This window comes from Symphodus melops (assembly GCF_947650265.1).
Source record: "Symphodus melops genome assembly, chromosome: 14".
In the NCBI taxonomy this organism is placed as follows: Eukaryota; Metazoa; Chordata; class Actinopteri; order Labriformes; family Labridae; genus Symphodus; species Symphodus melops.
In genome coordinates this window covers 4,136,593-4,154,554 of record NC_136704.1, presented here as the reverse complement: position 1 = coordinate 4,154,554, position 17,962 = coordinate 4,136,593, and the positions used below count along the sequence as shown (strand labels likewise).

At 43.5% G+C, this 17,962-nt stretch overlaps 1 protein-coding gene across 1 annotated transcript in view; it reads left to right on the top strand.

Annotated features, from left to right (window-relative positions):
• Positions 1-17,962, top strand: part of odad2 (outer dynein arm docking complex subunit 2) — a 36,952-nt gene that overhangs the window by 16,652 nt on the left and 2,338 nt on the right. Inside the window, exons 14-20 of the mRNA XM_079361588.1 lie at positions 584-817; positions 1,221-1,331; positions 1,474-1,628; positions 6,065-6,391; positions 8,667-8,781; positions 12,192-12,380; positions 12,609-12,830. Of these exons, the coding sequence (XP_079217714.1) occupies positions 584-817; positions 1,221-1,331; positions 1,474-1,628; positions 6,065-6,391; positions 8,667-8,781; positions 12,192-12,380; positions 12,609-12,830 (1,353 nt within the window). The remainder of the gene's footprint in view (positions 1-583; positions 818-1,220; positions 1,332-1,473; positions 1,629-6,064; positions 6,392-8,666; positions 8,782-12,191; positions 12,381-12,608; positions 12,831-17,962) is intronic.

The following is a 17,962-nucleotide window of genomic DNA, read 5'->3' as shown; positions in this document are numbered from 1 at the left end:
CCTCTGACCTGCATGCATGTTTGTTGACAGAACGCCCTGTGATTAAAGCTTGCATGCCTTGTATATTTTCCTCAGCCCCAAATCGGATGTTCTCATGTGCAAGTCACTCACGGAGGCAGATTAATTTCACGCTATGCTACGAGACCACCTTTGAACTACGCCGTGTGTAATAGCTTTGCCTGCTCTGTCTCATTGGCCAGGAACTATGGATTAGAACACTGAATGATGGCCATAAACCGTCACACTGGGCTTTTCAAACCTAACATCAACATCTATCCTGACAATTTTCCACTCCTAGCATCTCTGGCTTTTTCATCCTTGCAGACCCACTGGTAATAGAATTTTAATTAGGCCCTTAATCACAGAAAATAACCTGCTTTTCCCATCTGGAACAATCCATTATCACTCCAATCCTACAAGAAAAACCTTTCAGAGTCCCTGAATGTATGTCAAGTTCAGGGAGTTTGTGTAAATGTGTGTAAGTTTCATACCTAAACACGTGTGGTCTGCCTGCTTGTTTGCTCACATTTTCACGTTTGAGTTTGTCCACTTCTAAATCCGGCCCTCTTGTCTCTGTGCGCAGGTAAAGCTGCTGAACTGTGTCCCAGATTTAGCCAACCTGGCTGCAAACCAGGAGAAGGATGTGGAGGTAGCTCGCTGTGGGGCTCTGGCTCTGTGGAGCTGCAGCAAAAGCACCAAGAACAAGGTAGCCATCAGTAAGGCCGACGGGATCCCTCTGCTGGGACGCCTGCTCAAGTCTCCACATGAAAACATGCTTGTTCCTGTGGTGGGCACCCTGCAGGAGTGTGCCTCAGAGGTTTGTATTTATTCTTTTACTCGTGGTCAAACCTCTTTTAAAGGATAAGGCTGATGATAATTAATGTCCACAGTGAATTGAAATCTTCATACCAGTTCTGTGTGTTCATCCTAAACTGTGTATTCCTTATTCTTTTGTTAACCAGAGCATGCTTTTTGTAAATATTTGTGTGTAAAAGATGTGTCACAAAGTATTGAATACACACAATAAAAAGAATTGTCATTCAAATAAAGATAATTAAAGAACAGGAACAATGATTCATACTTTAGAAAATGATACAGAGTAAAAACATGTTGGGGTAAAAAATGAAAACAGGAGGAAACAGCATTTGATGAGGTGGGATGAGGAATGATTGTACATTATTTGATGTTCTCAGTGTCTGCACATTATGATATGATTGCAGGAAACCTACAGGACTTCCATTCAGTCACTTGGCATGATCAAGGATTTGGTCAAGAACCTAAGCAGTGACAACGATGAGCTGCAGATGCATTGTGCCAGTGCAATCTTCAAGGTAGACGTTTGTCTGTGGTGCTCATAATTAACTTCTGATTATTTACTTTACAAAATAATCAAACAGAGACTGTTGTTTCCTTATTCAATCCAGCCTGTAGAGGAATTAATGGAGTTCCTGCCCCCTCTCTTTTGTTTTGCAGTGTGCAGAGGACAAACAAACTCGTGACCTCGTGCGTAGGTATAAAGGTCTGCAGCCGCTGGTTTCACTGCTGAGCAAAGCAGACAACAAGCAGCTCCTGGCTGCTGCGACCGGGGCCATCTGGAAGTGTTCCATCAGTGTGGAGAATGTGGCTAAGTATGCCGGGCCTCACTGTGTTACCTCTCATTAACACACACAAAAACTGAACATACCAGAGATACAGAAACGCATTGTAGCGAAATATTTTGGAGCTGTATGACTGTGTGTTTGCAATCAGCGGTAACAGACGAGTATGACTTTGATAAATCACTCAGAATAGCAGGCTAATGAGAATCAGGGAGTGAGGGGTCACCCACATGAGCTCATTTTCGTTTTGAAATATGCTTGCAAAGATGACTCGGTTTGCAGTCTTACAGTATCAGAACCCAGAACAGCAAGAAGGGCTTGAACTAACTTGTGTGCATTGTGGTTGTCATGCCATCATCGCATATGCTTTTATAGGGGGCTTTTTTCATTCACGAAAAGCTGTGTCACTCTTTCCACTCACATGCAGTTGTCGTATTCCCCTCTTTTTACCATTTTGTCTGGTTAAAGCAATTATTTGTGTAAAATGTAAAGTTTTTGCACAGATTCTATCCGCTCTGAACTTTTATGGGAGTGTTTGCAGCGAGAGTTAAATCTTTTCCACTGTTCACAAAAGCTCAAGTCAGTGTGCTGATTTTACGGCCTTCAGTTGATGTGTTTGTCAAGGCCTGTATGTGTAAAATCAAGCGTAGGCACACTGCTCGAATCTGCCTTGAGATGGTGGTTTTCTAATGTCAGAGGACGCAGGCGGGCAGAGCCTTTAATCATTTGTCATGTAAAGCGAGGGGGTTTATTTGAGTGTCATTTCGCCTGGTTCACTCAGTAGTGACATTTCTGGAATGGTTTTTGACTTGTTCTTTATTGTCAGATGATTTTAAAATCAGTGATTTTCCATCTTATATAAATAATGCCCAGAGACTGTGCCTTGGCAACCCCATACATTTCCACTTGTGGAATGATTTAGCAGTATTTATGTTCTTATTCAGTTTGAGGCCAGGGGCAAAATCTATAGCTGTAACCCACATGCTGTAATTGAACTTCTTGGCAACATGTCAATCAAGGACCTTATTCCACCAATGGAGCCACATGATGAACTGATAAAACGACTTCTTGATCATTTTCATGACATAATTCTTTTGTTCCGGAGAGATTATGTGACAATTAGATTCTTCTGACTGAGAAACGTTGTGCGGCTCAGATTGCCGTGGGGTTCTAAAAATAACAAGAGAAACGAGCAGTAGCACTCACAAGGATCATTCTCCACTTCATACATCATAACTGACAGAATGATATCCTGCATTTAAAGTCTAAGTTAAGTCCTCCCGACTGGGACTGCACTGTCTGCTGCCACAATGAGTTAAGTGAGGATTCCTTTTACTGGAGCAGAGACTCGATGATGACATTTCTTTTAAAGCAAAAAAAGGACTGATAAAAAAAAAGACCAAAAACAAACAGTTACCAGTGGTGACATGGCTATAAATCTCCAGAGTGTAAAATCAAATCAATTTGAACCTTTTTGACTGTGTTTGGCAATCGATGGTAAAATAAATGAAGAGCACAGGGCATGAGTAATGCAGCAGCTTAAAACACATTCTGCCAGCAATGACTCTGTGCCATTCGTAATGACTTGTCACACGGTTGCTATGTTAAGTACGTATCGTTACTAGTAAAAATAACATTAATATAAATAATTATAATGATGCCATAAATCACATGTAAAGCACATTTACTGACAGCTCATACTTTAAACAGTAAGAAACACTTTGCTTGCCTTCTCTGTCATTAACGTATCTTACCAAAGTGTGATAGGGTCGCTTTGCATTTCTCATTTCTGGGTTTTCTTGGTTGTTGTTTTTTTTTTTTTGTATCTGTACAGTTAGGTGTGAATGAAAGTTGAATTGGGCCGCTGACATGATGCATGTCAGAAGCATTTAAAGTTTCTTCAATGTGTAAGTGGTCGTGTTTGGTCGTTCTCTCTCCGGCTTATTTAAATCCCTTCAGAGGTCAGAGATCGAGCAGAAGCTCGGGAGGAAGTCATTACTGTCAAAAAGTAAACGCTGCTATTGGCGACGGCATTTTAGGAGCACAGGCCTGTTTCTGAATCAGTCACAGGCTGTGCGTGATGATTCAGTGATTTTTAAAATAAATGTATGTTTCAGTGATTATGGAGGAAAAAAAGTGCTGCTCTATTCTATCGCCAAGAGACGGGTCAAAGGGAAACAGAGCTTTCTGCCCACTGCAACACCCTGACTTAAAAAAAAAAGGTGACTGATGATTTTTTTGCGCTCTGGACTTTATAGAGATCGAGGGACCTCCACTCAAGACAAGTAGCAGCATGTGTTAGCTATTTTCTTGATTAATGATGCATCAAAATAAGAGATGATTGATGCCCAGAAATGTAATTACATTTAAACCTGAAGTGTGTTTGTTTAAAGACTACCTGAGTTTTTGTTTTCGTCAGACTTACAATATTACAGAGATCTGTTTGGCTTTGAAAAGCGCCTTTTCTTTGCAGATTTATGGATGCATCAACATGTGGCCTCCTGAGCCTGTACACCAAGGTGTTCAGGACACGCAGGAATGCTGTAAAAAGTGCTAAACATACGAGTGAGCGAACAACTTTGGAGTGGAAAGTAATGGCAGCCAAGTCTGAGTGCATGTGCCAGCGCAGTAATGTTTGGGGTCAAGATTGTGGGGTTCGCTTCCAATTACTGGCTACCCCTCCATCTTACCTCTGCTCCAGCCCGAGGATGAACACACCATAATTGTCCCTCCAAATGATACTTCTCCTTAACTATGAAAAGCCCTGTCCTCATCCAAGTTATTCACCGCTCTGCTGTGAGCAATCTGTTCAATTTTAGGTTAAATACGCGACCGTCTCTGTCTTCATGGTCATTAAAACACGTCTCTGGGTGCCTGAAATGTCTTATTTCTTCTTGCGTCTTCCTAAGAACACTTGTTATTATCAAAGGCAGCATTTAGGGCTTCCTGCACTTAGTTCAATTTGCAACTGGTGTTGAAGAATTAGAAGGGGAAAAGGCAGGCAATCAATCATCTAAATCTCCTGCACAGAAGCCCCACTGTGGTTCCTGTGTCTTCTGACAGCCCAGTGTTTGCAACAGAAGCTCCAGGCAGCCTTTTATGCAGTGTTGCTCTTGCCATCACGTAATTACTTCAGCTGGGATTGGCCAAACAAAAATAGGCATTCCTCACTGTTCGTAGATCAAAAGTTATGTCTGTGATAACAACATAATTCTACTGTAGTCAACTGCAGACGACACTTCAGCGATGGAATAGGAAAACCATTGTTTTTTTCTGTACGGTGGATTTCACTGAAGTTATCTTTGGCAGCTCCTCTGTTCATTAGCAATGTTTTCACTTGCAAGAATAGGCTATGTTTCTGGGGAACCGGACCAAAACCAAATGACCCCAGCCATCTACAATAGCTTACGGACCCCGATGCCAGTAACCGTAACTGTGAATAAAAACAGTCGTAGAACTTAACAGTACATCAGAGGTTTGTTGAGGTTTTCTGCAACCGCGTTATATCCCTTTTAAATGTTTACTATAGTTTACCACTCTGTAGCATTGGCAAACAAGTCCAGATCACAGCAAAAGAGGGAGGACGTTTTTCCAAGCCACAGCAAAGCTTTGCTTATGCAAAGTACGTACAAGGGACAACTGTGAGCAGCCGTGGGAAACCTGCCTGTTCTGCTGGGTTACAGTAGAGCTCTGTGCCCAGTGGCTGGGGACGCTGCAGCTGCAACTTGTCCCTTACTTACCTCAAGGCGTTTTTAGCCAGTGGTGTAAATCCATTGATGGCAGATTTGTCTGTCCGTCCGTCCGCGACATAATCCAGACATAAATATCACAATAAGTTTTGACAAACATGTCTGGTCTCCAGAGAACAAACAAAACAGACTTGTATCCCTAATCTGACAATAAATTATGTGTGAACATTCAGGGTTCCCATATGACTATATAATAATATTGTGACCCTTCATTAAACTGTTTGAAGTTTGACTCTGAGAAAGACGCAGTGCATGTGAAACACAATCAACTCCTTCTTTCTTCCTATCATAAGGTCGCCATTGGGTGTTTTCAGTTAAACTTATACACGATCGTTTGTGTTTTCAACATAACCTCCCGTAGAAGACTTTACCATCACCTGCTAGGTTCATTTGTTTCTTGTACCATCATCATGTCAAATGTTTAAAAAGGTGCATACAGTAGCTTCAGAAAAATGTTCTTAATTAACTCAAGAAACATTGTGCCTGCGTTGTCAAGCAGGACATCACGCACTAACACCGGTCTGCAGAATGAAAGAGATGTTTCAGTGGTTCAGTTCATGGTTATAAATTCACAAATGTAGCTTTTATCTTGCTGTTGTCTTTTTATCATGAGCTTCTAGTGGAGCTTTTTGTGTTCTTTCTTGTTCACAGATCTCTGAATCAGGAACTGAGTTACACGTTAATCTGTTTCTCACCCCAATTCTCCGTCCTTAAAAGGTTTCAGGAGTACAAAGCTCTGGAGACGCTTGTTCACCTGATGACTGATCAACCAGAAGAAGTCCTGGTAAATGTGGTGGGAGCAGTGGGAGAGTTTTCCCAGATTCCTGCCAACAAGGCCGTCATCCGCAAGTGTGGAGGCATTAAGTCCTTAGTGAACCTGCTCACTGGAACCAACCAGGCATGTGTTACTTTCTCTTATTGCATGCATTGTTTAAAACATGCAGACTCATGCATGCTGACTTTATGTGCTTCATTTGACCAGGCACTCCTCGTGAACGTAACCAGGGCCGTGGGTGCTTGTGCCACAGATATGGACAACATGGCGTAAGTTTCTTCCCGGGCTTTAAACCAGCTATCAGGCTCTGAAACAACATGCTTTGAAGATTAGCATTCAGCTTAGCAAACAGCCCCATGTGAGGCGTCTCTTCCACTGTGATTAGTAACTTACACATATTCTCAGCCGTGTTTGGATGTCATATGTTATGACGAGGGAACGACACCAATTCCAAGATCCAAACACAGTGTCATCAACCTGTCATGGGCTGATGCTTAAAGAAATTTATGCTCTTTTAATTTGTTATTATGCAGGTACTTTCCTCTTTCATCCCCTGTTTAATGACAGCTTTCACAAGCCTTGTTTATTGTACCTGCTGTGTTAAATATGGTTGTGGTTTGATTCCCAGTGCTTTACTATAGCTCTGTGGTCACTGTCAGGACTCGAGCCGGTCGGACGAACATACCTAAAGCCCTACCCTGTCCAAGGCTGCTCAACTGAGAAAAACACAGTGAACCACAGTCCAGAGCTCTTTGTTCTGTGTTCATTTCGACTCAACACTGCTGAATATCGCAGAGCCTCCATCTGTGCCTCATTGCTTTTATGAGATTGTTATGGACTACAAGATCCTTCTTAATTAGAGCTGGACACTTATACAACTTAACAATTCGCCCTGTTTGTTAGCTGTTAATGCTGTCCAATGAGCCTGTTAGTTTATTTATTTATTTTTATTTTCTTGGAAAAAGAAAACAAAGGCTTCCATTAAAAAAAGTGAAGCATGTCCAAAAAAAAAAAAAAAAAAGCCGGTGAGTGTTGTAAACTTTTCACAAATGTAGAAATGTTTCACACTGGTTCATCGTGTTCTCCATGTTTTCTCACGATACGTATGTTCGTCCCGTTCACACGTGGCTGTAAACAGAGAGGTCTTATTTCAACAGCATGTTGTATGTTTTGTGGCAGTAGCTTATTTTGAAACATTTATGTGTACAGTTGTTTTTTGGCCAATAAACATCACTCACATTCGGCTGTTTCCTGCTCAAACTGCTGAAGTTGTTTTTCAGACCGCTGTGTTTGGCTTGCGAACAGATATGATTATGATATATGCATGACACCACACAGTCAGCTACAAAACTCCTGTCAGTTAACATGAATTATCCAACCAAGAGAAACTTCTGTTGATCAGGATGATCATTATCTCGTCATCATTCATAACTACGGAGAGTCCAAAACAAGCACAGATCTCTTTCAAGGTTTCCATCAAATACTCACATGTTTGTTTTTATTCTCCACCAGTAGGCAGTGTGTGGTTAATGACAGAGCACTTCCTCCCATGAATCTTGTGTAGCTACAAGAGTGAACACACGTTGTTTAATGCCTCCAGGGTTTGTGGTCTCCTCCTCTAATCCATCACTGTCAGCCACAACTTCATTGCTAATCTTTATCATACCTGCTTCATGGGAAGAGCGAGCTGTTTTGGCGGATGATATGATGCTTTGCTTTTGTTTTTGGTCCGGATTTAAGAGGCCCAGTAGACTGGAACCTGATGTTATGATCCCTCTGGACTGATTTATGTGCAAACGGAAGACAGATGGCGCAGGGGACGTCCCTGATGAGTGTTCGCTCATTGCCAGTCACGGAGATACTGTGATTAGGGAGTGTTTAAGTAATTATGACAGCATTCAATGTCGGCCTTGTTGGTGGACGCACACATGGGGAACACGTTACATGTTATTTATACCAGACAACGGGCGCTCTGTGGCGTAATACTTTGGGTTCCCAGACCCTGACTGCAGTTTTGAATACAGTCATGTATAAAGCATGAAATACAGCTCATGCCTAAGTAAACTTCTCTCAGACTCTATGAAATATAGAGCGACCTGTCTCTGGCTGTGTTTGATTTGGAAAGAGGTCCTCTTCTTGGCTTTGGTTGAAAAACAAGCCACCAACATAAAGTGTAAGTTTGTCTCAGCTTCTATTTATAAATCTGTGTATGAAGCACTATACACAGATGTATGGACGTTAACCTCTGGCTCTAGCATTGCTCCATGGTGGGTGATTTAAGTGAACAGACAGTGGGTGGGTTTCAGGCCTGCAGAGTGACTGAGCAGGACTGAAGGCAAGTTGTAATGAAAAGCCAATGCTGAAATCGATAGAGCCTTTGATCCTACTTGGCTGCTGAAACAGTGAACATGCTGCTAGCCAGTGGAGGCTAACATAAGGAAGAGTTATACTCTCAAAGTATGTTCAATGAAAGATCTTTTTTTTGTCGTAATTGTTCTTGTTCTTTCATTCTCACACTTCTCTGATGTCTCTGTCTCTTCACAGAATCATTGACCAGCTTGATGGAGTCCGCCTGGTGTGGTCCCTGCTGAAAAACCCTCGAGCAGATGTTCAGTCCAGTGCAGCATGGGCCCTCTGTCCATGCATTGAGAATGCAAAGGTACAGTACAGGGAAGTGATTTGTCTTCTGCCCCTGACCTGTGTCTGTGTGAGTGATGCGGCACATCAATAGTAAATAGAAGCCAGCTTATATCAGCATGCATGTCTGGAAGTTCTCCCTCCAACCTGTTGCTGCTGCTGCTGGGAGGTTAGCAGGAGCAGAGCTGTTTCAGAGGAGGCTTACATGGACCTCAGGCTAATATGAAGCAGAGAAGTCTCCTTGGCACAATTCAGAGAGAGACTGAGTAATATCCTGTGGCATGGCTTCTAAATGTCCCAGCTGAAAATCCTCCCCTCAACATGCTACTAGTTACGGAGGCACGCTGTCTTCCAAAGGGTATCAGACGGTGTGTGTGAAAATGACTTCTCTTATGAAAACGGCACAAATGGTTTGCAGAAGAACCCACAACTTCACCTAAACCCAGGATGTGAGGAACGGGTCGATGTGCATTACACGTGTTGTGTGAATTCATTTTATCAGCCCTCTTTGGGTCATCTCTTTACTTTATCGTAGCACTAACATAAAACGGATATGTTTCCTTAATATTCGCCTTCAACCCAAAATGACCTCATGCCTCATCACATTTTCCTACAGAAATACAACATATGACAAATACTCTTTTTTTTGTGTGTAAAAAGTTCAATACTAAAATGTTTTGTTTGCATTTTGAGAAATGGAGTGATTAGTCCCTTTCTAAAACATTATGAGTTACTTTCATAGACTGTAAATATTAATAGATGAAACCTGAGTGGTATCAGCCGTCTGTTCCTGCAGGGGGCTCTGGAGCTCATCAGCAGCCACGTCATGTTGGAAATGCTGTCAGTCAACCTAACAACAGGCTCAGAGCTGGAGCTGAGGCGGGTTTTAAGATTCTTGATGAACCGTTACATCCCGCCCACCTGTCAATCATGTCAGCTTTGGCACCTAACTATGGATAACACACCTTATCGTTAAAATCAAAACAGAGCTGTTTTAATATCCAGTGTTCCTGGAGTCAGCCTCAAGTGGACACTTGACAAACTGCAGGATTTTGTCACTTCGGCATTGGCTTCATTTTTCAAGACTGGAGGTTGCGGTTTGGTTCCTTTATGGTATTATCGTAGACTTGAACCCTGCCTTCAGGCAAGAATTGTTTGCAACATTTCAGTTCATTTCAGTGAGACATTAGTAAGTCTTTAATCCCCTTCCATGTGCCCTGACATAATTCCCAGTTATATTTGTTATAGTATCAATGTGATTAAGGTAACCAGCTCGTCAGAGGGACGATGCGGTTAAATTGAAACAGATACATGGGGCCCAGGCAGGTGTATTGGGGATGAAGCTTTTTTCTTTCAGGCTGGAATTTCTATGGCTAAGAAGTGCAGCGAAAAGGATGCATGGCAACCATATGGAGGGAGACTGCTGACCTACTACGGAGCGCTAACAAAGTTTGACAATGTTTGTCTGGACGTCAGTTTGACAGTTTTGAGGGAAATTCATGAACATGCTCTTTGGGTGATTTTTTTTTTATTTTTTTCCGAGACCGGTGCAATGACAAGAACTAAATAATGCTCCTTGCCCATCGAGTTCAGGAATCTGATACAGATGCTTTTGGTGCAGTGGTTATTTAGATAAAAAAAACCCATGTGGTTTGCGTTAGAAGCTCCATAGTGGGTTTATGAGCGAGCTGAGGGATGTTTCAGACAGTACTGCTCAGCATACACACTCTCTATGAGCCCTGTGGTCCACAGTTTGGAGTCACCTCCTCGTACTATAAAAATGCTTCAATGTTCAATTACCTTTCCCCTCAAATCAAAGATCAGAATCCTCCCAGTGGCAGGTAATGGGGTTTAACATGAATTTGCCGGGATGCAAAGGCTCTCTTAGAGGCTGGATTTCTTTTTCCTTTGCATAGCAGCCATGTATGTTGCAGAGGCGTGATTGCTGGAGAGAAAGGGTCATGGCGCGCTTCTGCCATTCTCAGCTTGGCTTGCTCCCATCAGCTTGAGATCACGCACAGAACAGCAGATAATGTGTTTTCTATTTCATTTCATCCCGGGTAAGATGAGGGGAGCGAGAGGATAGCGAGAAAGAGCCTTTCCGTGTGCAGCCTTATAATGTTGCGGTTTTCAGATCTGGGGGCCCGTCCAGGCCATGAAAGAGATTCTGGCTAGTCTACCGCAGCTGGTGGCTTGAGAGAGCTTCCTCTGTCGCAGGGACTCCCGGCCAGCCATCATCAGTATTCCTGAGGAAGGGCTTCCTGTGTGTCGGAGGTCAGCTCCTGGCCCCGGCAACCCCCCCCCTTCCCTGCCCTGCACTGCACACATGGCTCATCCTCTGGCACGGCATCACAGGGCCCATACACCGCAGCCTGGCTTGATCTCAGCTGTAGCTCTCTGTTAGGGAGGAGAACACACCAGTACATCCAGCTCTCCTGAAGTAGCCCTGCTCTAAAACCCTAAATCACCCGCTGCTGAATCTGATGAAATCCCTTCATTTACAGAATGAAGTACAACCAAACATCTCTTTTCTACTGAGCCATTCATCAACAGTTTACATGTAGATTCTAGTTGAAACATACTCAAATTAATGCTTTTTAAATCACACGTAGTAATCCATATTTGTATGCGCTTGAAGAAATGTGTGTTTTATTTTCAAAGCACTGAACATTACACTCTCTGCCTCCATGATGTGCACGTCCATGGCTGCTGATACGCTGTGCTGTGATTTTAAACAGCAGCCTAATGTGCCAAACCGTCCTGAAGCCAGAGCTCCAAACAGCTCTTTTGCTGTGGTCCTCTCGGCTCTCGTCACCGGCCTGTCTGTTTGGTAGAAATTGCCCAGAAAAAGTGACAGTGAACCTTTTGGGGTTGTATGTTGCCATGAACTCAAACCATTAAGCTTTAAATACACTATGCGTCAGTCTGAGGCAAACAGGACAAAAGCCATGACTAAGCGCTTTAATGTTACGTGTCATATTCATGATGACATTCAGGTTGAAAGCAAAAGAGCTTCAAAAAGAAAAATGGAAATCATGTTTAACATATATTTCTTGTAACTTCCGGCAAAACAAGTCCTGAATATGGATAGATTTTATTTAAAGTACAACCAGGTACAAAAAGATACAACCACTCATTTTAAAGACTACTTTACTTCATGTTAGCCCGGATCAACAACAGGTTTACCAAAGGAGAGGTTGTTTTAAGATCATCTGTTTAACTCCTGGTTGGTTTCCTATGATGGGACTTTGATTGTTTCTTGGGCTGATCAAAGTCCTTTCCTTGTACTCATTTAGTGTTTCTTGTTTTGTCTGCCTTGCTCGAATGCCCCTGCCTGCCTCTCCTCGTCAGTCATTAGACTGGCTCCCTCTTCATCATCCAGCTCATTCATTTTGACAGAGCACCAGCTAATAACAGACTCTTTGCCCATAGGATGCAGGGGAAATGGTGCGCTCCCTTGTTGGTGGATTGGAACTGATTGTTAATTTGCTGAAGTCAACAAACAACGAAGTGCTGGCAAGCATCTGTGCCGCCATCGCCAAAATAGCCAGAGACAAGGAGAACCTGGCAGTCCTTACTGATCATGGGGTTGTACCATTGCTGGCCAAGTTGACTGACACAGTAAGTTGCTGCTGTAGACAAACAACAAGGTTTAGCTAATCAACAGCACTGCATTTATTGTTGGAAAACAAATCTTTTCTTATTTCACTCAGCATAAATCCAGGTAATGAGAAGTGCATTGTCGGTTTTTGCCAAGCGCCTCCTGTAGAGCTGCATAAGATGTGTTGTTGTGTACATTGTGACGGCTGGACTCTGGAGATCAATAGCATCCTGCTCTCCTTTCCACAGACTGACGACAAGCTGCGCCGCCACCTGGCTGAGGCCATCGGCCACTGCTGCCTGTGGGGCAGCAACAGGGCATCTTTCGGTGATGCCGGAGCCGTGGCCCCCCTCGTGCAATACCTCAGTTCAAAAGACACAGCGGTCCACCAGAGCACAGTGATGGCCCTGCACCAGCTGTCAAAGGAGCCCAACAATTGTATCATCATGCACCGGAGCGGAGTGGTCAAGGTTAGTGATAGTTCTGCTCAGGCTGGATTTCTGACTCCTTACTTCTGCATCTTCATGGACCATTTACAGAGAATTAATTCTATTGTTTATTCTGTGCTTTTATAGCTAAGTATGTCATAATAACCTTGACATTTCTTCGCCCCCGCCCACCCTTGTTTTAGCAATGTGTGAAAAAACACCGGGTAATAAACTGAAAAGCTGTGACTATTTTCAGAGACTTTGACCGATGGAGCAGAAACAAAGTGGGTTTTATTCAGCAGCGGAAACATGACTCCACTTTCTAGCCGTCATGGGAATTCAGAAAAGCAAACAGCTCAGTGTGTGCGCAGTGCCATTTCTCCGGTAGACCCTAGATGCCATTACAGCACAAGTCAAAGGGCTGTAGCTGGGGGTAACTGTTGCTAAGGGCTGATCCTGGACATCAGGGTAGAATGCAGATCTGGTTCAGGCCAGCGAGCGGGGTCAGAGCTGTTCGAAAGCTTAAAGAGAACAATGTTTGGTTTTTTTGGTCAAGTGTTTTTTTTTTTTTCCTGCAAGGCTACATCCGCCAACTTTCTTCATTTCAGTTGTGTAGCACTCGTCCAAAAAGGAACAAGCATTGTTTTGTCTGAAGTCTGAGCCTTTTGGGCTGTGTCCACACTCAGCACCAGAGACTGTTTATGTTTGTCTCTGACAGTGATGTCCAGATTTTATGTTCAGATTAGGCTGTAATTGATGTCGTGTCATGGATGGTCCATAGTTTAGCATTTGGGGAAGAGAGTGTCTATCCTTTTCTTTAATTCAGTCGTCATCTTTCACTTAGAAGCCCTTTCACATGGAAATCTTTTTGCAGCCCGTAGCGGGTTTAAATCCTTTTTCCCTCCCCTAAATAACAACTGCGATATAAATTATAAAGTGGTTATGCCATTGCAGCCAGATCCTTTTCTTCCCATGTTCATTAAATGGTGTACTTTAGCTCAATCTGCTGTTACAGTGTATGTGGTTCAACACTGGCCATAATTGGTAGCTGGACTCACCATTGGGTGTTCCGACAGAGTTATGTCCAATTTGCAAAAGTCGTTAAGCAGAGTGCTTTTTGTAGTTTGAGCCACGACAAAAACTGGACAAACCCTTTTTTTTTTTTTTTGTTCAGTGTGTGTGTGTGCGTGTCTAAATTCCAAATCTGGTGTGTTTGTACGGGTGTGAGTGTGTGTGCAAATGAAAGGCATACCACCCTTTTTAATCTGTCTCTGTGTTTGCCCTTATTAATGTACCAGCTAAGAGTTGCAACACTACTCCTTAATGTATTTTTGGACTTTTAAAGAGCTTAATAACCAAAGGCCACGTAAGTGCACCAGTGTTGCATTTGTTCTAAATCTCAGACATGCAAACACAACACAGGCAGCCTCATTGTTCAGTCTGGCCTCGGTCTCAGTCAGTCAGTCAGGGAGGGCGGCGGATACTTACCTGCCTGACCCAGGAGGAAACATTTCAGTGAGGGGGGACCTCGTCAGTCTCCTGGATTTCAGTTTGCACTGTGATGTTGTGCTTCATGATATACAAGCAGCTGGTAGAGAGAACGTGTTGAAATAATAACTCCGGTAGATGTGAATGCGTTGGAGACAGATTATTGAGGATTGATACACAGCCATGTGTCTGATTTACTGCCATGTGTGAAACTCTGGACTGCCTCTTGTATTATTGGAAACGTATTTCAAAGAGCTTTTTCTGTGCCGTTGAGAAGCTCTACAAACATGTTCACCCACGTGTAGTATAGCATTTCCAATACGCCAAGGCCTCTCTTCCTCCGAGGTTGGTTTAGAAAGAAACGTTCTCCTCCAGTGCACTTAATGGTGTATGGCCCAGTCCCTCAGGATCCACGGAGGAAACTCAACATGGATGAGAAGGCATTTCACGCTGGAAAAGAGATTAGGGACTTTACTGAATGTACTTAGCCTCAGATTTGGTCAATAGTTGTTATCATTTTTAAAGGTAATAATTCACCTTGTGTCATTTAGAAGTTCTTAAATATTTGTTGTTTCATGGCTCCTAACGTTGGTTTTCTTTGAATCAGCCTTCTTCTGAGATCACACGTTGTACACGTTGGTGCAAAGTGCATACCCGAGGAAAAGAAAGAAGATGAATAGCGTGCGCCGTTTGATTTCACATCCCCTCTTGGTATCTCACAGTTTTATACGGATGTGCTTCGTTTTGTGCCATGTACAAAATCAACATCTCTTCCCTCCTGTGCTTTACATTGCTTCCAGAAGCACTGGGGATTGTTTACTCAAACCATAAATCCTTGTAGACAGCTTCAGCCAGCTATTTGCATTAAAGAGGCTCCTTCATAAGAAAGGCTTTGTGAAGTAAATGGATGAAAATTACAAAATGTGGTGGTAATGATTCGTAATTTTCAACTGAAAGCTTTCCAGAGCCTTGCCTTTGCCAGGTCCTGGTATGTATTTTAGGCGTTTGCTAATCTAAATGAGAAAAACGTTTGCACTTTAGTTGCCATGAGCATGCTTCTGCCCCAGTCTGCTGAGTGTTTGTCTTGCTTTTTTCCTCTCTCTTCTGCACAGTCAGACGCGAGGAGTGAAAGTGCACAGTGAGGATGTGGGGGCCAGAAAACACACTAAATGTGAGGGCAGGAATAAAAAGCCAACGGAGCATCACAGGTTTACTTCTTCAGTTTCCTGTTGGTTTGTGGGAAACATGACTTCAGGTTGTGGGTGTAGTGAGCGGATGATACAGCTGCTCTGTTATGACTACCATGTTTTTGAACATTTATGGACTGCAATGTCTTAGACACTTTGAACCGAGATTCTGGTCCTCGTGCGTGGGTCAGAAAGGCCAAGCCATGTTTGGGTTAGAGTAGAGTTCAGGCAAGGGATTTAATCACAAAGTAATGAAAGTTTTAAAAGTCTGTTTAGTAATATTGTCAACTCTGTATTACATTACAAACAAATGTGAAAAGATTCAAACCAGCCCATTAAAATGGTGCACATGAAGGGAGATGCATTTTAACTATAATGCAAACAGTGAGAGACATCTTTGTAATGTCTCCCCTCACAGCTAGCACCAAAGAATTGCTAGCATGTTTATTGAAACCTTCCTCATGCTGGTTCAGTTAGCTGTAGCCCGGCAGCAAAGGAAGGCTGACTAACGAGTGTCGAGTAGTGGTGAGGCGCTGCGGTTGATGATGCCTCGAGGAAGATGCTTTGTTCACTCAGTGCTGCAAACACAACCACGGCCCTTTTCACACTTTAAGTATGTCGACTCCGCCGCAGGGGGCGCTCAATCAAAACGATAACAAAGGAAGACGTCGAGGCTGGGAGTCACTCACTTCCACAGCGACCCTGTTCAGAGTGTAGCCGCTGTACTCTTCATGAAAGAGGAGGACTGGGTTGGTAACGCTAGAGATAGATGATGCACAGCTGATGAATGGAGTCTGATTAACTGATCTAATGAAAACCTGCTCAACTAAATCTCTTTTCTTTTTGACCAGCAGTTTCTGTGCAGCCGTGGTTCACGCTGAAGTTTTCCTGCTTAAATCATTGATTTTAAAGTCGCCCTCCTGCCTTCTCGTCTTCCTCTTCAGACTCCCAGAAACAGCAGCTTAACAGTCTCTGGCTCACTGGAGGCTGCAGGGAATGTTGTTTACCCTGACATCCCTCAGCAACTTCCCCTCAACCCCTGCTCAACACGGCTGTGTGTTTGTGCTGTTTGCGTCCACGCTGGAGCCTGAAACACAGCGGAGCTGGGACAGAAGGGGGCTGATGGAGCTATAATGGCTGTCAGACCAGGCACATGGGAATTTAACCTGAACTCTTGAGGGCAGACGCGGTCCAATAGGCCACACTTAACACCATGACACCTCCTTGTGCTATTCGATGTGTATGCACACACATGCAACCAGTATTGTGCGGCCCGGCCCAGACCTCATGCCTGCTCCTCCCCCTCCCCTTCCCTCCAGCCAGCGAGGGAGCGAAGCGTGTTCCCCAGCTCCCTTCTTGGAGGTCAGAACTTACTGAAGCTCTGTTAAGTGCAAAAAACCTCAAAGGCTCACGATTCAGTTTTCAAATGTGGGGCAAGTGTTCATGTTACCGCAGTCAGGGAATATCTAACAAGTGCCGTATTATATTCTGAGAGATCCCAGCTGGGAGGGAACGAGCGGGCTTGAAAAAAAGGCAGTGAAGAGAGACGCGCTTATCTTCGCTGAGCCGCGCACTTTGGGAGACCTTATTTGGCTACGTTTGAATAACATGCTATGAGGTTGGCAAAAACTCTGCCTCTGGCACTTTTCAGGCATCCTCTTTTCACAAAAGAGACTTGTTTAGCGAGCTGCATGTTTTCTGGAGCTCGTGGATGTAAGTTTACTTTTGGAGGTGTTTTGGGTGCTATTTAAAAATCATATGAAACCTGAGGGCAAATGTTTCTCATATACTCCAGCACACTGGTGCATTGAGAGGACTGCTCTGTGTCTTCTTAACACAAAATGAAGTGATTAGAATCAAGAGGAGGTGTATTCTCCGGCTGTCTGAGCAGGCTTGCGTTGTAGTTTCAGAGCCGTCTCCTTTCAGTTCTGGCCCGTACAAGCTGGCTCACCTCGTCCTTCATCTGTTTCCTTCACGCTGTTTGTCTTCTCCCTGAAAATCCCGGGAATGTCTTGTCTCTGCTTCCTTGGCTGTTTGCTAACCACACAAATGTGCCGAGTCGTGCACAGTCACAAGTTTGGATATAACACGGGGGGAAGGGTCAGAATGGACCTTAGCCCTGCTTAGAAATACAATATAAACATAATAATGCCCTCAGTCTGACCTCAGCACTGATCAGACACACAGTCATGTATTTTTCCAGCAAAGCTTGTTAAAAACAAAAAGCCCTTAGACACATCAAGTGAAATGCCAAAGGCGTTTAGAGTCATTCGTCTGCTTTTAAATGAATCTAAATGAGAGGAACGATTATCTGTTGCTCTTTTTCTTTGTCTGTGACATCAGTCTTGATATTGTCTTAAGTGTTTCTGGGCACCAACTGGGAAACACGACGGTTCTCAAACTCGACGAGTGAGCCTGTTAAAGCATTATCTTCCTTTTAAAGAGATTATTTTCTCTAAATCCCCCTTTCATTTTGCTGAACAAGGCTTTGATATGCGG